At 46.6% G+C, this 24,452-nt stretch overlaps 2 protein-coding genes and 1 long non-coding RNA gene across 12 annotated transcripts in view; 2 read left to right on the forward strand and 1 right to left on the reverse strand.

Moving 5' to 3' along the window:
* Window positions 1-14,621, reverse strand: part of RAPGEF4 (Rap guanine nucleotide exchange factor 4) — a 402,358-nt gene extending 387,737 nt beyond the window's left edge. Inside the window, exon 1 of the mRNA XM_075000657.1 lies at window positions 14,244-14,621. Coding sequence (XP_074856758.1) covers window positions 14,244-14,284 — 41 coding nt within the window. The 5' untranslated portion in view covers window positions 14,285-14,621. The remainder of the gene's footprint in view (window positions 1-14,243) is intronic.
* Window positions 1-24,452, forward strand: part of LOC142016631 (uncharacterized) — a 505,011-nt gene that overhangs the window by 31,978 nt on the left and 448,581 nt on the right. The gene's annotated exons all lie outside the window — the stretch shown is intronic.
* Window positions 14,777-24,452, forward strand: part of LOC142016673 (neurabin-2-like) — a 92,081-nt gene continuing 82,405 nt past the window's right edge. For 4 of the 9 annotated variants that reach the window (XR_012646363.1, XM_075000793.1, XM_075000787.1 and 1 more), the window contains exons 1-2: window positions 14,790-14,910; window positions 15,678-17,560. Coding sequence is in view for 8 of the 9 variants with exons in the window: in XM_075000793.1 (XP_074856894.1) it covers window positions 15,929-17,560 (1,632 nt within the window). In the remaining variant the exon portion in view is untranslated. Of the gene's footprint in view, window positions 14,919-15,153; window positions 15,217-15,255; window positions 15,395-15,677; window positions 17,561-24,452 lie in introns of those variants that run through there. The other 5 variants (XM_075000788.1, XM_075000792.1, XM_075000790.1 and 2 more) reach the window with 5 other exon arrangements.

The following is a 24,452-nucleotide window of genomic DNA, read 5'->3' on the forward strand; positions in this document are numbered from 1 at the left end:
CGCTATTCCGATCCCCTCATGAGGTTAGGGACTTCGACGTCTCGCCGCCTAACGTCGAAGTTAACTTCGAAATAGCGCCTGACACGTGTAGCCGCGACGGGCGCTATTTCGAAGTTAGTGCCGCTACTTCGAAGTAGCGTGCACGTGTAGACACAGCTAATATCTGCCGGTCTGGCTCCCATAAGATCAAAAGATGGGAACAATGTAAGAGGACCACCAAAGACAGAAACTGCACAAGTACAGCCTTTGTGTCTCAGACACTTTTTCTCTACGCTGCCATGGCTTAAACTAGGTAATGCTGGTGGACTGATGTGGATGGAATAGCCTCTCTACCCACAAAATGGTATTGTATCCCCTTAGGGGCATTTACCATATTGTTTGGGAACCGTAACTAGATAGTGCTGTAAGCTTTTTCTTATAGATCTGCCAGTACCCCAGAAGTCCAACAAGCAATATTTCCTACTTAGTTGAGTCCTGAGTCCTCTCAAAGAGAACATGCCAATTGTTTCTAGTTAGCAACACCTGTTTTCTTCTCACTCTTATCTCGAAGTACTTAATTGGATTCACCTTCAGTGGTCAAATACCAACTGTATTCAAGTTCTATTTTTGTCTCTGGTGTTGTATCTAGCTATTCACATGAGCCACATCTACACTAGCACCCTCCTTTCAGAAGAGGCATGATAATGAGCGAGGTCAGAAGATGCTAATGAGGCGCTGACATAAATATGAAGCACCTCATTAGGATAATGGTGGCCACAGAGATTCAAAAATGCTGCTTTCCAATCGTGTGCTGCCTGTGTAGATGGGAGCCTTTCAAAAGGACCCTCAGTCTTTGAAAGCCCCTTCTTCCTCAAACTAAATAGGAATAAGGGGTTTTCAAAGACTGCAGGGTCCTTTTGAAAGGCCCCTGTCTACACAGGTGGCGTGCAATTCAAAGCAGCGCTTTCAAATTGCCATGGCTGCCGTTATGCTAATAAGGCACTGCACAACCATGGCAACGCCTCATTAGCATCTTCTGACCTCGCTCATTACCATGCCTCTTCTGAAAGGAAGGGGCTAATGTGGATGTAGCCATGCAGTTTAAACATTTTTGTCATAGACTATCTCACAAAAGCATATTTCATTTCCTATGCTTATTTCCTGGACTTGCTTTGAACCTGCCTGAGCATGAATAGTGGAAAAATATGTTCCTGAAGTTATCATCACATGGTCCCATAGTTAACCTTAAACATGACCTAATGCTTATCCTGGTACTACTGATGAACAGTGGAAGATGAAGGAAGCCACATGACCAGTGATAAAAATCACATACCTATGTTAATGTGCTTTGTATTTTCAAATTGGTTTTCAAAGCTAAATCAGATCCGATAGGATTGGAGAAGCAGACTTTTGTTCTCTAGTTGGTGGGTTTGAATACCTTGGTTGTTAGCAAGTAATGCCTGCCATTTAAATTCTTTTGGTTGAAAAAGAAAGAAAAGGCATCTACCATTTTTTTTTTTTTAGGATAAAGGCTCCATAATCCTTAGCGCATGTGAGAAATTTGCGATGCCCATAGTCATTATATAAGAGTCTTTGGGTATTATGCATCTTAAGAAACTTCCCTCCATCTCCTTTTTCCAAAAAGCTAAGAGAAACCCCTTGCCCATCTCTGAGTTTGCCATACACAGCAGGGCCAACAGCCACCACAGGCCTGGGGACAAGGTGTGTGTGTGTGAGAGGGGTGGCTCCTTGCCCCCAGAAGGGCAGGGCCAAGTGTAGAAGGGGTGGGGCTTAGGACTGTCAGCCTTGGGGAGGGCCCCCCATGCTCCCTAAGAGCCATATGTGGAAGAGCGGCACAGTGTTGTCACAGGATTTCAAAGGAGCCCAGAGCTCTGGCCACCAGTGTTGCTGAAGCCAGGCCCCGGGGCAACTGCTCTCTCTGATTCCCCATGCCCTTCCCACCCCCAAGGTCAGTGAGCCTGACCATACAATTTCTGTTTTGGAACTGAGCTATTAAGCTGATCCAGAAGTTTGGGGCAAGTTTGCTACAGTCACAGGAGGTAGAATTCAGCAGTGGGAGGATTTTCAGAAATGCCTATGTGATTTAGGCACACTGTCCTTGAAGAAAATCTCACCTGGAGTGAAAATCAATGGGACTTGTGTCCCTAATTCAGGTGCTTTTGGAAGTCCTGCCCTCCCTCTGCCCACACAAAGCCTATCTAGCCACTTTCAGATTTAACCCTATATTGAGGTCTTAGTTTGGAGTACTAAGCCCTTTTGTAGCATTACTGCTGAATAGCACCTATGCTAAATTAGAGGCGAATATTGGATTAAAAATAAGCTTGTGTGGCTTGTCAGCCATGGCAACACTACACTTACAAAGGGGAAAATTCTAACCTCAAACCAAGAACAGCGGGCTAGCCCACACATGCTCCATGGGTCTGCACTGCCAACCCTGGCTAACTGGATAAGGTGAAGTAAACAGCTGTTGCCATTCTCTTATGCTCAAACTCCATTGCCCCATGAACCTCTTCTGACAACAACAGTTACTGCATGTATCAGAGGGGTAGCTGTGTTAGTCTGCAAAAACAACAAGAGCTCCTGTGGCACCTCATAAACTAAGATTTTTTGCAGCATAAGCTTTCGTGGGCAAAGACCCACTTTGTCAGAGGATCCCCGGAGCATCTACACCGCTTTTGGTCAAAAGAAACTGCTGAAACAATGGAATGTAAATCTGGCTTACTTGGCTGGACCAATCCTTTGAATCTAGCCTTATTTTTCAACATTACATTCAAAGTTTTGGTCACATCTAGCCAGGAAATGACACCTTATCAGCTGTCATTCTGGTTTGCATAACTCATTCATGGTTTATGACTTCTGGGTAATGAGAAAATTCTAAACTCATGCCTGCATTTGACACCATCATGTATTTTCCCTTCCCACTCTCTCACACACATGAACTCTGCCCATTCATATATAAAAACTGACACAAATTAATTGTAAAAAAGTCCCCTATGTGAATATCAGTATCATGTGATTCAAAACTAAAATTGGTACAAGAACACCTGATGTCCTATGTATAGTTGTAATAGCCATGTGAAAAACTGTGGAATCACATGAGAAATTGCATTTAGCTTGAGCCTTTTGCCACATTACCTTCTATTTGCACACTCATCTCTCGCCTTTTGGATTGCTTCTAACATTATAAACAATGACCATTTAAAAAACAGTAACCAGAAAAAATGCTTCCTTCTTTCTCCAGCATTACTTGGGTCAGTGGTAGAGGATGAGTTATGCACAGACCCAATTCTGTTCTAGGTTTAAGAGTGGGTTTTTCCATCATGGCCCAAAATGAAAGTTTCATATGGTTGAAAAGGAGAAATTACCAACTTTTGAATAAAAAGCAGTCAAGTAGCACTTTAAAGACTAGCAAAATGGTTTATTAGGTGAGCTAAACCATTTTGCTAGTCTTTAAAGTGCTACTTGACTGCTTTTTGTTTTGATAGTGTATAGACTAGCACGGCTTCCTCTTTGTTACTATTCAACTTTTGAATATTATTAGAAGCACGTGCCACATCTTAGTGTCTTCTTGCATAACCAGGCCAAATCAAATTACTGAGCAATGGGATATGCCACATTAAATCATAAAAAATTTAAAAATATTAAACAACACAAGAAAACACCTGTAACAGCAAAAAATGTGCCCTGGAATGCAAAAGAATGGCTTATTTACTCTCAGAATAAATAAAGTGTATACATCTGTGGTGTGCTGAAGAATCATAAAGCACCCTTTGGATTTTCTTAATAAATAGTAAAACACAGTTTATAGTTGTGTGCTACTGTCTGGATGGAGACACAGGATGAGAAGGGACCATCCAGGAGTCCCAGAAGAATCCTAGAACACTAGACTGGACGGGGCCTCAAGAGGTCATTGAGTCTGGTCCCCTGCCCTCATAGCAGGACCAAGCACCATCTAAACCATTCCAATAGTATGCTGGGTTTTGATTCAACCAACAATATTGCTGTCCTTTGAAGGAGGGTCATATGTGTGCCTCCTGTGCAGGGCCAGCTGTGAATGACACTACTTTCTGAGGTCACTCACCCCTTCTGTGGATGCTTGTGCCAGTCTTGCACAGAACATATTGTGTGTAAAGAGGCCCCAATTCAGAAAAGCATATCTGTTTATATCAGCACTTATATACATGCATAATTTCAACAGCAATGCAGTTAGGAGCATCCTTAAAGTTAAGCATGTGTTTAAATGCTGTCTGTGATGTTCCTAACAGCCCCAGAGTAGAGCACAGTAACAAATACGGGATCTTTGAAGGCTACAGATTGACTTCTGTGTCTGACAGGTGCACGCATTTTTGATTCATTTAAATTTCTGGCATAGTCAAAATTATTTCACACCATATCAAAGGACAAACATGACTGACAGACTTTTTCCCCTAATAGCATTTTTCAGATTTTTAACTGGTGTTACTTTAAACCCTGGCAATCATTCTCTAAATAGGTTAAAATATACGTTATATTTTAGCCTATTTAGAGACTCATTTCTTTCTGTTATGCAGTCATTTAATCAGCCTGTCTAGACTATGACATGACATCATCGTCATCCCATCTGTTCAGTTTGGTCAGTGTGCCTGCACTGGAGCTGAAGGCCTATTATTAGATGGTCTTAAAAACGGCCGGTCTGTGTCACATCTTAAGGAAGTCACACTTGTCAGATGTGGTACAGCTGATGAGTTCAATGTTATAGTTTGATTCATAGTAGATGCATACAGAATAGCAGAAACCATTTTAAAACTGGCTCACTAAGGTGTGATATTGACTTACTGCTTTCCTGGAACTCGGAAAAAAAAATGGCTTCAATACCCTGCTCTGCCACAGATAGCTTATGTAAGTCAGTGCCTCAGTATTTTATTTGGAAAATGGGGATAATAATACTTCCCCACTTCACACAAATGTCACAAGAGTAGAGGTCCATGCACTTGTGAGGCTTGCGAATAAATGATACCACACCACACTTTGAGTTGCCTGGGAAGAGCTATGAAGCATTGTTCCTTCTAATCTTTTCCATTGAGGTTTATATTTTTCCCATCCCTGTATGGAACACATTTTCATGAGCACCAAGGTATGTGTGAATGTGCCACTAGCTGAAAAAAAATCTAGCTGTGGGCACTCTGCTAGTCAGCTGGGTAGCACTTGAATCGATCTGGAGTGGCTGCACAAGCACACAGCCTACAGGGAGTACTGGTATGAAGGTGTACAGACTTAATCCACCTGCCTTTCATCAAAAAAAAGTGGATCGTATTCTTAATTTAAGTGATTCCACAATTCCAGTGGGGCTATACTGATTTATATCATCTGAGAAGCTGATCCATTGTCTATAGCATGGCTTCCCAAACTGGGGGGTGTGCCCCCCTGGGGGGAGCGTAAAGAAATTCTGGGGGGGGGGTGAGGTGACCCAGACCCCCCATCTTTCCCCACACCTGAAGAAAGATCCGGCCTTTGCTTCCGGCTCTCAGCCCCTGCCATTTTACATGGGTGACCCGATGCAGCCACTATAAAAAGCAGGCAGCCAGCAAAGACCCATGTGGAGCTGGCTGCCTTCTGCAAATGAGAGCGAGTGTGGGTTGGCGGGGAGGAGGAAGAGGATGGGGTTAGATGGGGGGCTGGGATGTCTGGTTTTGTGGGAGGGCAGGGGAGGAGTTTGAGGGGGGCAGCTAACAGGGATTGCAGGGCTTAGGCAGCTGGCCACCTAGCAGGACATGTGGGGCTCAGGCTGCTGGCCCCGGCAGAGCAGGGCTTGGGCGGCTGGCCCTGGCAGCATGGGGCTTGGGCAGCTTGGGCTGGTGGGCGGGAAGCTGGGCCCCGGCAGCGTGGAGTTAAGGAAGCTTGGGATGGCAGATGGGTGGCTGGCCCTGGCAGTATGGGGCTTGGGCGGGCAGCTTGGGCAGCTGGCCCGCAGCTGGGGTGGGTGGCTGTTGGGCAGGCTATCCTGGCAGTGTGGGGCTTGGGCAGCCAGCAGGCAGGTGGGTGGCTGGCAGGCAAGCAGGTGCCTGGCCCCAGTGGCGTGGGGCTCTGGCGGGTGGCTCTGGCAGCGCAGGTCTGAAGCGGGCGGGCAGGTGGCTGGTGCGGGCAGCTCTGGAGGCTGGCATGGGTCTCAGGCAGCTGGCCAGCTGGGGCTGCACCAACCAACCATAAGAGGCAATGAAAAATTATTTGTGCTTATTTTTAATTTTAAATAACATTTTTATATCAAGCTTTTGTGTTTATTTTAAATTATGAATTGAATTTTTTGTTAAAAGGGGGTTGGACGATGGTAAAGAAGAGGTGGAGAGGGGCATGAGGGTTTTTCAAAAATCAAAAGGGGGACGTGATGCCAAAATGTTTGGGAACCACTGCTGTATAGCCTTTACAGTTGTGAAGAAAACCTTCTAAGTGTGTATTGAGTATAACTGATTCAGTAATTTCTACCTGCGTTTTCAGACCCTGAAACTGAGCCTATGGTGCCTAATGGGATACTCAGAGAAGGACCACCTAATGGGCAAGGTCAGATCAAACCTAGACCAAGGATCCTAATTCCAGCAAAATGCGTATGATCGTATTTTGAACACCTGTGCGTACCACTGGGACTGGAACTGCAAATGCAGAGAGCTTAGTCTGTAAGCAAATTTGGCAGAATGCCATTTTTAATGAAACTCCTGAAAAACCACTATATGTATTCATCATATATTTCACAGAAACACTCTATTAGGAATATTTTTATACACTGTGTATTTGAGAAAGTTTGTTTCTCTGTTCACTCAAGAACTCCTCCTCAATATTAAGAGCTAAGACCACCAATTTGGTATGCAGCGTACCATAACTTAAAGCAAGGTAAGGATTTGTAGTGCTGGGATAATGGGTTGTGCCTGGAATGGGAGTGCTTCTCCTAAAGCCATACAGTAAAGAGACAGAATCATCAGGAAGGGGAAAGAGGCTGGCTGGGGCCACCTTCTCTCCCTCTAGGGCTGTCTGGGCCCCTGAGCCTCACTCACCCTCAAGCACACTTTAGGGTGGATGGGGAGTGGCTGAAGCTCCCCCCTTCCCTATTCATATGGGGATGTTATTCCCCTTCACCATAGAGTGAGGCTAAAGATGAACTTGGACATGCCCCTGCTGGGGGACATACACCCCTCCCCTGGCTATGTGGTTTAAATGAAGGGAAAAAAATGACTTAAGGATCCAAATAACACCAGGTAAGCCTTCTAATAGCCTATAAATACAGGTGGCTGAATTCACGCTTTAAAAGTAATAAATGTCAAAAACTTCACAAATGACCTAAATTAGTTCTTCCTTGAATTAAAGCTTTGACTCATCCCAAGACGGGTGTCTCAGGACTGAAAGTAAATGCTGAATTCCACTGAAAAAAGAAGAATCTTTACCTCTCCAAAGGGTTAACATCCCCATGCATAAATGTGATGGGGCACAATCAACCCCCGGATTTCCCCAAGGCACAATGTCCTTGGTATCCTCAGCTCCAGCTCCTCTTTCTGCCTGGCTGCCTCTAGCTCCAGGTTGTTCTGTGGGTCAGCCCTACAGCCAAGTTATAAAGTTCAGGCCCCTCCCAGAGTCATAAACAGGTCAACATGAATCCAAATAATTTTTTTGCCTCTCAGGCTATTGAAATTGTCTCTGTTTACAAACTCAATACCAGACCTTCTCCTGTAGTGTATTTCCCCATTATTATCCTGTTAAATACAACAACGAGCTTTCTGCAGCACCCCTTAACTCCCTTCAGTCAATCCACTTATAAGTCTTAGCTCACCTCCCAGGTGTAGTGCATGACTAGGTGGGGGCTTTCCCTAACCTTGCAGATAGTGGATTTAAACCTCAGCAGCATGGGTGGGGGGTGAAACTGCGGCTTGGGGAGGCAAGCTCCCCAGCCTGTAGCCTGGGCCACATTCCACCCTTGCTTCACCCAGGCCATGCCACCATTCTTCTACCGCCCCCGGCTCACTCTCCACTGTGTCTCTCTTCTCTTCTCTTCCCCTTTCTGCTCACCCCTTCCAGTCAAATCCCTGAACCAAATGTAGCAAATATTGGAAAGGGAAAAACACTCTTCTAAAATTTCTTTCTGAATAAAATGAACCTTGTTGTCCACCGCAGGCCAGATTGTGAAGACTGGACATGCAGGAGGTACCTGAGTAAAAGCACTGTATGTGGGAATCAAAAATGTCAGTCACAGGTTTTCCTATATACCCTGAAGTTTGTCAGAGATTTACTTGCAAAAACTTTGTAGTACGGGCAATTCAGCTGTGCTGCTGAATAAAACATTAAATATTATGCAATAGACGATGCAGCTTTTCTCCATGTTACATTTTCTTCATCAGTATTTCTAAGCTGATTTTATATTTGAAAGACATGCTTAAGCATTCTAAAGAAATCATTCCAGATTACTAGATATTTAACACACTGACACAAAGACATTATTTTAAATTAATCGGAGCAGTTTAGTGTGTTCATGACAAAGTTCATTTGTTTTGAAAAAGGAAATATTAATTTATTACGCGTCATGTCCATAACAATAGACATGTTTAGGAAAGTACATCATATGTTTATGATAAAAATATGTTTCCAAATATTTTAGGCATAACAACAGAGGAGACCAGTGTGGGGATTGTGGGGTGGGGGCACTGGACAAGTGCGCCCTGCCCTGCCCCTCTTACACCCACTTCCCATGCTCATCCCAGAGAGGTATTGGATTTTTAATATTGTTATGTCTTGGAAAAGTGTTCTGAAATAGGACTGCATTTTGTTTATCTTGGGCCTCAGGTAAGGATGATTTGGGATAGGAAAATCCACATTTCGGAGTTCTGAAGGACAAAATATTTCTCTGGCAGGTTGTTATGTAAAACGTCAGCTTCTCAAATTAGGAATGTTAATACAAGTCCTGGAATGATAAGATTATAGGCAGGTGAGCAGTGACTGTGCCTGTGTGGTTTACCACACTGACGTCATCTCCATGTATCTGGATTTTACATGACTATTTTCACATATATTAGATATATTATGTCTGCAGTGTGTCTTTTGGCAAGCCCCCCTCTACAAAATCTTGGCATATTTTTCTGTACTGTTTACTACACACAATATCATTTTAGAAAGCTTGAGACCTACTTTAAGGTTTCATTTCCACATTTACAATAAGTTCCTATAATCACCTTTTCTGTAACTTAAAATGAAGTTGCTATGATAGTTTTGAGCTATAATTTTCCAGGCTCAGCTATACAATACTCTGTTATTAGATGCTTAATCTCCACTGTAGAGAAATTCTTTAGGGAAACTGGAGATGTCTTTCCCCCAGTATGATTCAGTCTATCCATATCTCATAACCATCCAGGCACACTGTCTGCATCTTAACATCCAAAGCATGCATTCTGAATGTATTAAAGTCATCTCTGCTGATACATGGACCAGTTTGATTATAGTGGGAATGATGTGTAGCTAGTTGTTGTTTTGTTTTGTTTTGGTGTTAGGGCAAAGATATAGCAAGTAAATAAGTGTTGTAAAAAAAATAATAGTGTAAGTATGGGACATTTGTAAAGCCCATTATAGTTAGCGAGGAGTTTTCAGTGCACTTAGTGCCCAGCCAACCTATTTGTGTAGAAAGTGCTTATTAAAAATATTAAAAACTGTAAATAAAAGGTAAGGATGCTGAAATACATGTGTTAGGGTGTCTACCCCACACTGGCTCAAACGGGGTTTAAAATAGCCTTTGGGAGGCTTACACTGGAGGCAGCCTTTTAGGAGAGACCTTTGAGGAGCTCAGAAGGCAGGCAATCAGGAGAGGGCTTATAGAAGTGTGCACTTGTTCTTGTTGAACCTCATCAGATTTCTTTTGTTCCAATCCTCCAATATGTCTGGATCTCTCTGGACTCTACCCCTACCTTCCGGCGTATCAACTTCTCCCTCTAGATTAGTGTCATCTGCAAATTTTCTGAAGGTGCAATCCATCCCCTCACCCAGGGTCATTGATAAAAATGTTGAAGAAAAATGGCCCCAGAATCAACCCTTGGGGTAGGGCAACCATATCTCCCCATCCCAAATACGGGACAGGGAGATATGGGCAGGGAGAGGCCGCTCCTCCCAGCTCCACCAAGCCCCAGGGAGCTGGGGAGGAGGTGGCAGCCCCCATTGCTCCCTGGGAATCCCAGGGAAGAGGAAGCCAATGGCCCTCCCCAGGAGCCTGGGGAAGCAGCAGCCCCCAGGACTACCCGGGAGCCCCAGGGAAACAGCAGGGACATGGCAGTCACCCATGCTTCCACGCTTCCCCAAGGCTTGGGGAAGTGACCTACCTGCTCTCCAGCCAGCAGCTGCACCTGTGCAGCTGCTGGCAGAAAAGGTCAGCTGGGGAGGGCCCAGAAACAGGACAATTAGTCCCTTTTAAAAAATAAGCAGGGATGCCTTTTTGGAATCCCAAATATGGGACCGTCCTGCCTAGTACATTATGCTCATAACACTCATCACAATAGTGCAGAGCTATGCAGGATCATGCTTCTCACAGTGATGGCGGATGTGTGGGTGGGGCAACTGGGAAAGAGGCCATATGACCTCTCCAGGCCGAGGAACAGCCATGACAAAGGCCCTCTTCCCCAGGCCTCATCTTCCCCCACCCCTTTCCCGCCTTACCCCTGCCCCACCCCACCTTTACTTCACCCACCCCTTCCTTCTCCCCAGAATGACACAGGGCAGGAGGACTAACAGGGCTGGGGACATCCATAGGACGAGGTGGGAGGCTGCCCAAGGCACCTGCTTTTGGGGGTCCTGTGGCATCTTCTCCAGCCATCCTATTGATGGGATGGGGGAGGATTGCCTAGGGCTTGATGTGGTGGTGGCAGCAGCAGAGGTGTCACCACCCCTCTGCCCCCTCCCCCACTTGCCAGTGGGGGGGGGAGACACGAGCAGTGGCCTGCTCCGCTCTGCCCCACCCTGCCTCCCAGCCCACTGATCCCACTTCCCCACAGCAGCGGGAAATGGCCTCCGCTCCCCAACACCCACAGAGAAGTAGGGCTCAGTGGGCCAGGAGAGTGCAACAGGGCACAGTAGGGCAGGTGCCACTCGTTCCGCAGGATTAGTATGGACAGGAGGGAGGGAGGCATGGTGCTGCCCACCACCGGTGCTGCACCCAAGCCCGAGTAATCCCTGGGTGGAGAGGGGGTAAGAGAACATGGTGGGGATAGAGTGGGGGAGTGGCAGGGCCTGCAAGCAGGTTGCCTGGGGCCCTGTGCCTGGGGCACTGGGTGGAGGGCTGTTGCCCCAGACCCCATCCGCCCAATGGGATGGCTCTGGCTGGCAGTGGTGGTCTGGGGCCCCTCCATGCTCACTGGTGGTGGCAGGACAAATTGAGGATCGTGGCCCCAGCTCTCTCTGCTTCCCCAGCCACACTGCTCTGCTTTTCACCAGGGAGTGCATGGGTCACCCTGCCCCGCCCCGCCCCGCCCCGCCCCGCCCCGCCCCGAGTGGTGTCGCTGAATGAGCACAGTAAGCTGGGGCCGCGTTGCTCTGTTTGCCCTGCCACTGCCAGTGAGTGTAGGGGGGCTGGACAGCTATGTCAGGTGCCAGGCCCCCGCACTTGCCCCTCACCAGCTGGTGGCTGGCCTCTTGCCCTTCCCACCATGGCGTCTGGGGGAGACATGACCCCTCCTCTCCCTACACACATCGTCTATGTGCATGGGTATGTGGGACTTTTGAAAAGAGGCATGAAACACACATCATGATGCCAAAGCTTTGTTCGGAGTCATCCCTGTGCAACTTGTTTGCATGCATGATGCATTGCAAGCCCTTCCCAATCATGACGCATGAAAGCCCCATGATGCATTGCACACTGCTTTCATAGGATGGTTTAGGTCAACTGCCTGGCCCACTTGGTTTGGGTGGCTCATGCGTTAGGGAGACACGGAAGCACACGGGTGAGCATGTCCTGAGAAATTAGCCGGAGACCTGGTGTTGGTGGCAAGTATTGGGCCTGCTCTTTTCTCACTTGCCGCAGCCAGAAGTGGTGTGACCTGGCCCCAGGTTGCTCTGCTCTGCTGGCTCCCAGCATTACTTGTTGGGAGAGGGCTTGGAGCAAGGGGTGCAATGGGGGCAGAAAAGGGGTGGAACTGGGTCAGGGTTTGGGGGAAGGGGTAGGAAGAGACAAAGAGGGGGCAGGGCCTGGGCCTGGGCCTGGGGCAAAGGGGCTGGTGTCCTGAGACCTGCTCTTCCCTGCGGATGATTCTGCCTCTGCAAGATGGTGATGAATTGCACAGTGGGCTAGCAACCCATTGTACACTGCTCTCTACATCAGTGCAAGCCCTTGAAGTGAGGATGTGCACCGGTGACAAAAGGATATGTACATGCACATGCAAAAGTGATTTAATTACTGCTGTGGCTGTAAATCAATGTAACACTGGTGGACATCATTTTGTACTGTAGATTTGTAGTGTTGGAGGCAGCCACATGGCAAAAGCTGTATCATGTTTTGACATTGGCAATGCGTAAAAACAAAGGAAAAGATTATGAACTATTTTCCACCCTCCTTTAGTATCGGAAGAAAATTTTTGACGTTTAACATCTATTTAAATATTAAACATTCCTCTTATTTTTTATCGTTGCTAAACTATTATTAAAACAAATTAGAAACTGCTTTATGGTTTTAGGACTAAATCCTAGATATTCTGGGCATTGCATTTCCCACTAAAGGCAAAGGGAAGTCAGCTGAGAAGTACTCATCTTTAGAGCTGATCAAAGTTTTCCTGATGGAAATTTTCCATTGGAAAATGATGATTCTATGAAATTGAAATGTTTTGCTCGAATAATCTAATATCATTTAATAATTGCTAAAATTGAAATGAGTATTGTTTTGATTTCCCAAAATCAACTTTCAGAACTCCAATTCCATAGGAATTTTGCATTTTTGTTCCAATTTAGGACTACAACAAAAACCAACAGAATTTCCCACAAAACAAGAATTCTGTCTTCTGACCAGCTCCATCAATCTTTCAGTATTGTCTCAGTTGCTGATGCCAAGTCTCCTTTGAGTTCAGAGCTCATCTCCTTAGCATGCTTTCATATGTCTCATATGTGACTGGCTAGTTCAAAAGCAGACAATAGGCCAGATTTTCCCTTTAATTACATCCATCCAGGCAACCAGGCTGAAGTCACTGGTGTTGGCTGTGTGTACTCTAAGAAAGAACTTGATATATGCAGTATTTTTTATGCACAATATCAGTTTCTATTATCTAGCTATTGCAGCTCCTCAGAGATTGTTGCTTCTTCTATGCTATGATCCAGGGATGAGCAAACTTGCTAGGTTGGGCCCCACTTTTCACCCCTGCAATTAGCAGGGCCCCTCAATCTGTCTAATGTATCCAAACTGACAGAAATTTCAGTTATGTTCACATTAAAATGAAACCCTTCCAGTATGTGTAAGAAAATAAGCTTGTAGAATGCTAAAAATGTAATTAGTTGGTATATAAATATGAATACACTTACATAAAGCAGTAACATATTTCAACATTTTTAATGAGATGGATGAGCCAGAGACCCAGCTGCTATAATCCACAAGATAGATGGCCTGCACAGAAGGGTGCCTTCAACTCACCTGTACAGTCTCAGATATCTATAGCAAGTCATTTTCTTGCCCAGAGAGTGAAGAAAACTGCTATTAGCATATTTCACTCTGAGGAAATCAGGACCAGGTGTACACTTACTAGTCATGTCTAATACAATATAATTCCAAACACAAGATGGTCCATTTTTGGTTTCGGTGACTACAAGTGTTTTCCTATTAAACCTCCCACTCCATTCCATCCTCTCTCTCTAACTCCATTCTTTCCATTCTCTTCTAAACAGATTTGATCCAACTCTGTTGCAGTTACAGGGTGAAGTCAATGGGGCCTACTTGACTGGTAATCATACAACATTTGGGATTCTGATATTCACTTTTCCTGTCAGCCTCACATATTTAAAAATAAGGAGATTTAAAAAACATATTTATTTTTCTTTGCCTTCTGATTTTTTAACCATTAAGATTTCGTGTTCCAGATTTTCTCTGTTGCAAATATGGCTGCAAATATATATATAAAGAAAGTTAAGATTCTCACATAATCATTTGACTTTACTGAGCTGGGACTTTCAGGGGGAAAAAACCCCCCAAACATCTCTAAAGTTGAAAGGACTGTATTTATTTTTAAGCAAAGTGACTTTTTTGAGGTGAAATATCATTATCTGCGTTTTACCTTGGCTCCATAGCAGCGATCCTGCAAGGAGACACCCGCATCTGCAGGAAGAAGCTTCCAAGAGCTACCCTGGCGTGTCACACATACAAGGTCGGGGCACAACCATCCCGTCCAACTCTGCAAACGGCGAGAGCGCGCAGGTGCCCCGCGTGGGGTTTTGTGTTATGCTTAAGGGCGGTAGTTTTACTTAAAAATTAACTTTTTGAAATGGTTTTTGCTTTCGTTCAGGATGGGGGGCGGATCCGGAGACGCGCTGATCACCTGCCCCTCGGAGTTCCACAGGAGCCGAAGCTCGTCACCTCCGCTCCCAGGAACCGGCCCTAGTTCCGCTGCTACGAGAGGGGAACCACAAGCCGTGGGAACCTCCCGCCTTCCCGCGCGGCGCGTTTCGCCGGCCGCGCACTGCCCGGGCACCCGCCCGCTCGGCTACCCTTCCCCGGACGGTACCATCCCAAGCCCTTGTCCCAGGATGGTATATCCCAGCGGAGGAGGAGCTTCTCCTCTCGCCACCCCCCCTCCCCCCCCAACGTGGAGCGGAATAGGCGCGTGCTCGGCGCTCCTGTCTTTGTGTGAGAGCGCGCGCGGGCGCGACACACCGGGAAGGAGGGGGCGCCGGGCGGGCGCCCGGCTGGCCAAGGGAGTCGGGCGGGCGCGATGCAGACAGTGAGTGAGTGAGTGAGTGAGTGGGGCGGGCGGGAGCTCGGGCTGCGGCTGCCGCGCCGGGGGTGGGTGGCGCTGGGCGGCCGGGGAGCCGAGGGGAGGGAGCCGGCAGGAAGTTTGGGGCGAGGCGCCGGAGAGCGGGGCTGGGCTGTAAATCGGCTCTGGGGCGAGCCCGGCTCCGCCCCGGGAGAGTCGCTCTCCTGGGACGCTCCCACTTGGAGCCCAAACTTGCGATTCCCCTTCCGGTGGCGCGGAGGCGTCCGGAGCCCGGGGCGTGCGGCGGCCCGGCCCGGATCCCTCCAGGGGCCGCGGAGTGAGTCCGGGAGCGCTGCGCCCTAGGACACCGCTCCGGGGCCGGCGGCCGGGAGGGGCCGGGCTGGCCGCAGCTGCTCAGCGCGGCGCGGGGTGGGCTCGCCAGCGTGTCCCCCGCAGCCGGGCCGGGTTTGGCTCGTGGGAAGCGAGTCTGCCGGCTGGGGAGGGGCGGGGCCGCGGTAAGCCTCTGGGGCGAGGCACGTATGAATGGGGGGGCGGGGAGGGCCGTGGCCCCCCCGGGGGCACGGAGTGGGTGACACTCTGCCTGGGTGTTAGCCCGGAGCTGTATTTCAGGCTGTTCCCGGACCGGTATTTCGAAAAACCGCTCTGCTCTTTCCCCGCGGGGAACGGGGACACAAAGGGCAAGAAACCAAGCCCATTCTCAGACTGGGAAATGTCGTTGTGGGGCTGGCAGATTGGTGAGGTCCCAAGTAAATTAAGTTATTCTTTCTCTTTCTGCAGATGGCTTCCAGGATACCGTGATCAGCAATGGATTTAATAGCCTACGTATGCAGCTATGTGTTGATCTCTCTCCCCTAACTTTTCAGTGTGAGCATGGAAGAATAACCTAGCTGGAGGTTGCTTTTCGGGTCTTATCCTCTCCTGGCCACAGTAGAATCCTATCCAGGCAGTGTGGGGGTGGCAGAGGCTGTTGATGCCTTGAATTTTCCTCCACATTCTTTCCCTACAGTGAGGGGTCTCTGTTTCTGAAAATGATGAAAACGGAAGGCAAAGGGGAGAGGACTCTGAGAAGTGCTTCTCCACACAGAAATACTTATAAATCAGATTTTCATGCCATCAAATGCTCCTTCGATGGGGTAAACCTCCCTGAAAAGGCTTCCCACAAAGTGGGCCCCCAACAGAAGTTGAACACTGCCTCCAGTGGAGGGGGAAATGACCCACATACCCGAGGCAGAGCTGCCACCTATGGCAACAGAGTACACAAGATCAAAAACATGTTCCTGCAGATGGGGGGCTCCTCTGCCACACCATTGTCTGAGAGCAGCTCTCCCACTGAAGCTAAGATCATCAGCAGGGCAGTGCCAAATGATCGTGTACCTTCTCCCAGCAGCCCATCTTTCCACAGTATCCAAAAAAATAATCTCCTTAATATCAGCCCCTGCTGCAGCCCCCTGGACTCACTGCCTGTGTCTTCCACTGGTGACAAGATCGTCCGCAACAAAGATGAGGGAGATCTGGACAAAGCTGCTTTGGCAGAAAAGTTTTCTGAGACTAGGAAACTTTTTGAGAGGAATATAAAGCAGCAGAGCTCAGTAGACAGATATTCTCCCAGCAAATGTGAAAAAGGTGAAGATAAGATGAGATGTGGTTCAGCATCTCCTGACTGCAGCAGTGTGGTGGATCACTTTAATTTTAATATGGATGGGATTCCTCATGTGGCCATAGGAAGGGTTGAAAGTGAAGGCAGTCATGAACAGAAGCAGCCGCAGCAGCCACATTCCACTGGAAGCCCAAGATCCTCTTCCTTGAATGCAGGACCAATTTCTAGGAGGCTGGAAAGTTTTCTGGGTGACAGCGACACTGAAGAATCCAAAGACATTTCCAATAGTGAGGGCACCTCAAGTCAAAGCTGTGTGCTTCCCTGTAGCTGGCAGTTGCCTGCTGCTGTTCAGATATGCATGGAGGAGAGTCCATGCCCCAAAGAGCCTGAGTGTGTCAGTCACTGCAGCAGGTGTGAGCTGAGCCAGACACCTGAAGAAGTGCATAAAAAGGAGCAGGTGGCTCCTGGGAGGGTCCAGCAGGATGTGAATCATATACCCTGTAAGGAGGCCAAGTGTTTAACGGGCAATGCCCCTCCCCAGGTCTCCCAGGTAGAGATGATTCAGGCTCAATTGATTGTGCAAAAAGAAATCTCAGGGAGTAAAGAAGATAGCGTCTTTTTTGGGGAACAACCACTCAGGCAGCAAACTGTGGAAGGGAACAGGAATAATCATGCATTTGAAGGAGTGGAGGAGGTTACAGCATGTAGTGAGACCAGTGAGAAAGAAATAAGAGAGGGGGTGTCTTGGAATGAGACTCTTATGACACAGGTTCCAGACAATCTAGAACAGGAGGGGGATTCAGAGGAGGAGGAGCAGCGTGTTGTGGAGAATCACAGAGAAAAGTTCACTTCATTTTCTGTCAGTGCCTTTGGAATAGAGAATGCAGCTTTTGATGATGACAGGGATACAGACTCTGAAAACCAGGGCCCTGAAGGTAAAGAAATATTGGAGGGGGAAGAAGAGTATACCTATGACAGTGATTATGAGGAATTTCCTGGGCTGTCAGAAGAGGAAGATCCTGAGCCAGACAGAAAAGTCAAGTTCTCAACTGCTCCTATCAAGGTAAAGTATGTTGTAATGATGTTTTGCTTTGTTTCTAAATATGTTCTTATCTTAGCCATACAGGAAGTCCATTTTGATTAATCTTCTTTCAGAACTTTAAAAATGGTGTTTGTTTATTATTGTATTAGATTAAATTGCAAAATAAAGTAATATGGAATATAGTTGCAAACAAGAATTACTGGCTCTAATAATTCAGGATTTCAACCCCTTCTCCACCTGTGGTCATCTATCAAACGTAAGTTATTTCGTCTGTTCAGCCAGCTTCTCTCAAGTAGGTGATATTATTCCAGGAATAAGGATTTAATCTGTGTTACATTGTTAGGGCTTGTTTTTCCTTCTTTTGAACTGGAGGGTCTAAAATGGTTCTAGTCTGTGTTGTAATTCATTGAGGCTGCATCTACACAGCCCCCTCCCTTCTGAAAGGGGCATAGTGATGAGCAAAGGGGAATATTCAAATGAGGTGTGGGTTTAAATATCTCATACCTAATTTGCACAGTCCTGCAAGATATCACTTCTGGAAGAGCCCCTTCTGGAAGCTACAGAGCCGTGTAGAGGAGGCCCTTCCGGAAGGAACCCCCTCTTCCAAAAGCCCCCTTATTCCGCTGGAAATGAAATCTCGCAGGTCTATGTAAATGAGGCATGAGATTTAAATTTGAATATTCCCCTTTGCTCATTACCATGCCACTTCTGGAACGGAGGGGGTAGTGTAGATGCAGCCATAGTGGAGAACTCCATTGGTTCCCAACAGGGCTAAGACAAGGCTAAGTTGTGTGCTATTGACCTGTTATACAAAATTGTTCTAAAAATGTTCCCAGACCCATTCCACTGCAGTAAATGTTTGCAGGGCAGAACCATAGTTCAGGTGCAGAGTTAGCACTTGGCTTGATCTCAGTGTCACTGCTGGAATTTAACTGTGGTGGCTGTGGGTGAACCAAAGCAAAATTTTTTTACTTGTGATTTGTGTCAAGCCTTATTTGGATTGAAATTGGAATTCAATTAAAATGCACAAAAAGGCCATTTGAAACTCATGAAATAAAGCTACCTTAAGTGTATTTTTATGTGTCCGGCACATTTATCAAAACTTGTTTTGCATTTAAAGCTGAACTACTAAACAAGAAGAGTATTATCTGAAGTTAGTGAATTGAACTGTTTCTAAAGTCAGAGTGTAAATCCAGAAGGGACTGCCAGATAATCTAGTCTACCCTCCTGTGTATCACATGCTAGCTCCACCACCCAAAACCCACACACTTAAGCCCAAAAAAACAAAATTAGACTGAGGTATTGCGTCCCTCAGGAGGCTAGTCTGTTATGTGTCACAGACATAGAATGGGATGGGATGGGATGTGCAGATGCCTGAGTCACCCGCAATAGCCAGGGAACGATGAAGTGCAATTTACCCAGAAAATCCTGGCAAGTGATGCATACACGCATGCTACAGGGGAGGATGAAAAACCAAAATGTGCTGACAGACTGGCCTGGTCATCAAGTAGACCTTGAGCATGTGAGTGTGAACCAGCCAGTCAAGTATCTGAGACAGAATACTCTGTGCCACCTTGGAGTCCAGGCCCTCTTCCTCCAATATGTCATCTTTAGCTGTGCCCATCCCTATGTCATGTCTGCAGCTTGTCCCCTCTTTTAGCTTTCTGGTGACTGCAAGGAGAATAGCTTTACTAGTCTCTTCTCCTTTGCCCTCCCTCTCCCCAAGCCTTAGTCTTACTCTACACGCCAGAGGCTACAGATACCTGATAAATGTGAAGCATCTTGGAATGCATACTCTGGATGTTTTGAAGGGAGACAGGTTCTCTCTGTTCTACGTGCTCATGCCATAGCTTTTAGGTGGTTGCTAGGGAGGGAGCAGAGTGGAGCTGGTCTTTGCTTTACTGGTTCCCTGCCTCTCTTTTGGGAGGGGAAACAGCTGGAGTATCTGACTGTAGTTGTTCAGAGTTTCTCGAGCAGCAGTAGCATGGAAAGGATGTGATTCTTATCATTTTCCCTGTGGTGTTCAGCTCCCTGTGCTCAACAGTAAAACCAACAAGTGTACATCTACACTACGGGAAGATTGACCCTGCCACGGTTGATCTTCCAGAGTTTGATTTTTAGCATGCCGAGTGGGGCACGCTAAATTGAATTTACAGGGTGCTCCCTGTCCACCATGGTACTCCTGCCCTGATTAAGAGGACTGTGCTCCACAGCATGAAAGCCCAAATTAAGGTGCATCAATTTCACCTATGTAACTAACGTAGTTGAAATTGCATACCTTAATTTGACCTTCCCCTGTATTGTAGACCTGGCCAAAAATTCTGATCAGCAGGAGAGGCACTGTATCTGTCTGAGGACAATACTGAAGTAGCTTATGCTGCATTTCGGTTTGGATGGTTATCTGCTTAGCAAGGAGGTTCGGAGATATTTCTAAATAAAAGCATAGATTCTGCAGGAACATAGGTAAAGGCTAATAGGTGTAAGCACCTTCATCTAGCACCCTCAGGATCTAATTGATCCTGAACGAGAGAATTTGCAGGACAAAGGGAGATTCCTTGCCTCCCCAGCCTGCTGCCCTTCCCTGCTGCCAATTCCATGCCCTCTGGCCCCCCTGCCTCTGCCTGCCCCCTCCAGCCCCAGAGCCTGCTTAATTGGTACTCCTGGCAGCTGTAGGGTTGATGCTGTCCCCGGCTGCCTGTCCCGCCCCCAGATGTGACTGGGCTGCCAGGTGTGAACCCAGCCCTTGGCCCCAGGTGTGAACCCAACCATTGGCCCCGGGAGCACTGGCTCCAGACCTGGCCAGGCTCCCCTCTACAGGGCTCCGGCCAGGCAAGGCTCCCAGCCACAGGTTCTTCTAGTAGCTTCTCGGCTGGGGCTCTCTGGTCCAGTTGCTGGACCAGAGAATCCTGGTTTTTCGAGGTGCAACCTGTAGTAGGAATCTTTCCCTTGAATGGATTTTTCAAGTCCTGCTGCTCTTTAATATCTGTGAACCCAAATGTTCTTTCTAATTTTTCATGTCTGTTTGCAGGATGTTATGTGATGTGGAGGTGATGTATCGTGTGGATATTGTGTAGTGGGGAATGGGGCCAACGGGTCTCATAGTGAGGCAGAGGATGGGGATGTGAGGTCAAGGCTCTGGCTAGGGGTGCAGGATCTGGGTGGCACTCAGGATAAAGGGTTCAGGTGTAGGCTGCTCGAGGGAGAGAGGACAGCCCTTAGTCCCCTCTCACTGCAGCAATTTGGGGCTAGGTGAGAGGGGCCTCTCTATGGCTATGGCATCCCCAGCAGGTGCAGCTGGAGGAGGGGCAACTGTCTCCGAGTAGGGGCTGATCTAGGCTGGGTGGGGATCAGGGAAGGGATGCCTCTCTCCTAACAGTGGCAGCTCTGGGGCAGCTCCAGGTTGGGTGCCAGGGACAGGAGAAAGGTGCCATTCTCTAGCCTTAGCACAGAGCTGCCACATCCAGGGGAGATGTGTCTCTTCCCTGGACCTGGCATGGACCAGCTGTGGCTGGGGAGAGGTGCTCCTCTCCCAGTCTCAGCATGGAGCTGTGGGGGGAGAGGAGCCACTCTTGCAGGCCTCTACTGCTTCATGCTGGGGCCAGGTGCTACTGGCCACGGCAGCTCTGCACTGGGACCAGTAGGCAGAAGCATTGCTCCCTGCTGGGGCAGAGATGGTGCTCTGTGCAGCAGTTCTGAACACCTGTATGACTTGGTAGGCAGCTGTGTGGCTGTGCGGGCAGAGGTAATTTAGTTGGACCTTGGCAAATATGTAGCATTGAGTGAGTGACTTGTCTTTCTCTAACATCATGGAGAGTGGACGATACAGAGCAATTGCTTGTCTGCTTTTGAGCACCACCTGTTTGTCTCTCATGTGCAGAGTATTTGCGAAGCTACTAAGGAAGGTTTGAGTTACAATGTCAGTATTATGACAACATTCAGGTCTTTGTTGTCTTGTTGAACTTGCATGGAATAATCAGTTTGCTTTTTTTCCCGCTGTTTTTGGTCAAGTTGAGATATAGGTAAGAGTTGCTCAACCTGGGAAATAGAGACCTGGAAACAGGTGCTGGTGGTAGTAGTAGTAAAGGATGGTCCTTGAAGGAGTTTATGGAAGAAGTGTCTCTGTCTTGTCAGGAGTTCACAGGTTGGAGTCCTGCTTTAATCCTGTAGAGACTGAAACTTCCAAAAGGTAACAGGGTGGTAGCCAATAATATTCTTTGACAAGGAAGATATTATGCTTTCTGAGGGATAACCTGAGAGAGTTTGAATTCGTGTGGCGTTTAGTTTTATTCCTATTGATGATCTGAGTTGGTCAGTTTAAATTATTGAGTGTTACAACTGATACGCAGTTCTTATGTGATTTGAAATCCATTAACTTAGAAAATTCATAGGTGGTATACTCAATGTTTTGTGTATCTCATCAATTTCTCAAATTATTAATGATAAAAGTTCTTGATGTTTGTATCTAGAAACAGACTGAAAAGTGACCATAATACAGAATTGAGTATTCAAAGTTATGAACATCATAGTTTTATTGTTAAAAACATTCGCATGAACTTATTTGAATTATATGAATAGCTCTGAATTAATGCAGAATATACTTTATCACCTACTGTCCATTCCATTGTAGGCATCTAAATTGTTTTCCATCAAGGGATTCATTTTTCTGATTGTGATAAATTACAATTTAAATGTTTAAAGGTTTACAAGAGTTTTTATTTTATTTTAGAAGTTTCCATGCCTACCTTTTAGAAATATGTTTTGGTCCATATCAGAGGACTTTCTTTTTCAGTGACATCTTAATTCTGCAGGCTGGAAAGAAATGGTTTAATCTGACACTTGCTGGGTCAACATTTTGGCATTTGTTTGAAGCTTGTGAAGTTATTTGCAAGTGGAATGCTTATTCTCCTCACAAATGCTTTACTTTTGTCTTCTTTGTATGTCCTCATGTGATCCTTTTGGACAACCTTAAACTTGCTCCTGGAACCCCTTTGGATCAAAGAAACTGCATCCTTTATTCTTTTCTGTATACTATGGAATTCTTCCTAACTTTTTATTTTAAAAGTTTGCGAAAGCAGATTAAGTCAGGTATTCATTCCAAACTCTGTTCAGAAAGTCTCTGAAAGTTGACTTGGGGGTTGCTGTAATGAGGGCAAAGGGATGCATTTTGAATGGGGTTACAGTTGCTTAGCTAAGAATAGAATACAAAGTAAGAAATACTAAGTCCATTATGGCTAAGACCGTGTCTATATATTACAAAAGTATTCACTTTCAAGGAGGATGTAATTCAGGTTTTGGTAAAGCCCCTAAAGCATAGTACCAGATGTGGGCGGGAGGCTGGGGTCTGTAGTTGCTGGTTGAAGGGGCTGACTTGAGAAACCTTTCCTGCAGTGAGTCTCTGCTTTGTACCCTACTAGCACAAATCTTGTATGTGCCATTTCTTCCTGTTCCTTTGTCTTCCTCATCCCTGGAGGCAGCAGTGGATGGCAGCCTATGCTTTCATCATAGGCCTGGAACTTTTTGGCACAAATCTGAGCCCAGACTCCATGCTACAATGGTTGCTGACAGGAGGTAGGATGAGAGTTTGCTGCCTCATCTGGGCATACAGCCATAGAGAAGCATAACACAATTGGCTGGGGGTGAGAGGAGCCAATTTGAGTTAGAATTGCCAAGCATAGACATCTGGATCACGTACGTGGCTATACCACTAACATAGCCGTTTCCAGAATTGTGCTTATATTGGCGCAACTTCTGTCCCTCTGGTGGTGGTTATTTACACCTGTGAGCAATGTAAATTCTGCTAACATAAGCTGTAGCTTCACAAAAAACAAGCTGTCCTGGAGCACCTTAAAGACTAACAAAAGAGGTAATGAGGTTTCATGGGTAAGACCCACTTCTTTACATCACTCACAGATGTAAATAACCATTACCAGAGTGACAGAAGTGGGTCTTACACACAAAAGCTCATTACCTAATAAATTTGTTAGTCTTTAAAATGCTTCAGGACTGCTCATTTTGTGTGAAGCTATAGACTGATACAGCTGCCTCTCTTACACTAAGCTATGGAGCAGATGTAGCCTGAGGACTAATATGCTCATTCAAAGGTTTTACTACATTCAAAGAATACCTTATGCATAAACTAGAAGACTTACCCAGCATTATTTGAGTTGTTCAGAGCAGGGGGCTGGGGGGTAGGTGGTGCAAGAGTCAGGGAAGGGATTGGGAGGTGAGTGAAGGGGAGAATCCAGGTGCTGCAGGGGAGGCTTAGGTCTAAGGGTGGGAATGGACAGTGGCTACTTCCGGGGACGTGGAGATCACGCTGGCTGGCTGGTGTCTGCTCCATGGCTTTCTGGGGATGTTGAGGGCATGCTTACTTGCTGCTCCCCTTTGGTCATTTTAGCATAAAACTATTTCAAATACCACAGCCCCCCATTTTGTTAGATGGAATACACTCACATTACACGCCCATCCCACTTTCCTGACACAACAAAACTCTGATCCCGCTATAAGTTATAAGAGGGAGCTGCATACCAAATTTGGTGGTCCTCGCTCTTACAGTTTAGGAGGAGTTCTGGGAGGGACAGACACACAGATGCACAAACTCTCTCAAATATATAGCACATTATGAAAGGAGCCGTGTGAGAGAGGAGATTTGTTTTGTTTAGTGTGGGGAGGAAATGAAGTATTTACCTAGATCAGGCTGTAGATTTAATGAGGAGGTGAGACACTAAAAATAGGTAGTTAGCTGTATGTCATCAGAAACATACTTTAGGACGGTATGCTTATGAAACTAGATATTATGGTGGATTAATTAACGTTTCAGGACTCCTTGGACAGGTGTAAAATTTTCTTCAAAGTAGGAACAACAAGAAGTCCTGTGGCACCTTACAGACTAACAGGTATTTTGGAGTGTAGG

Source organism: Carettochelys insculpta, chromosome 8, assembly GCF_033958435.1.
Source record: "Carettochelys insculpta isolate YL-2023 chromosome 8, ASM3395843v1, whole genome shotgun sequence".
Lineage (NCBI taxonomy): Eukaryota > Metazoa > Chordata > Testudines > Carettochelyidae > Carettochelys > Carettochelys insculpta.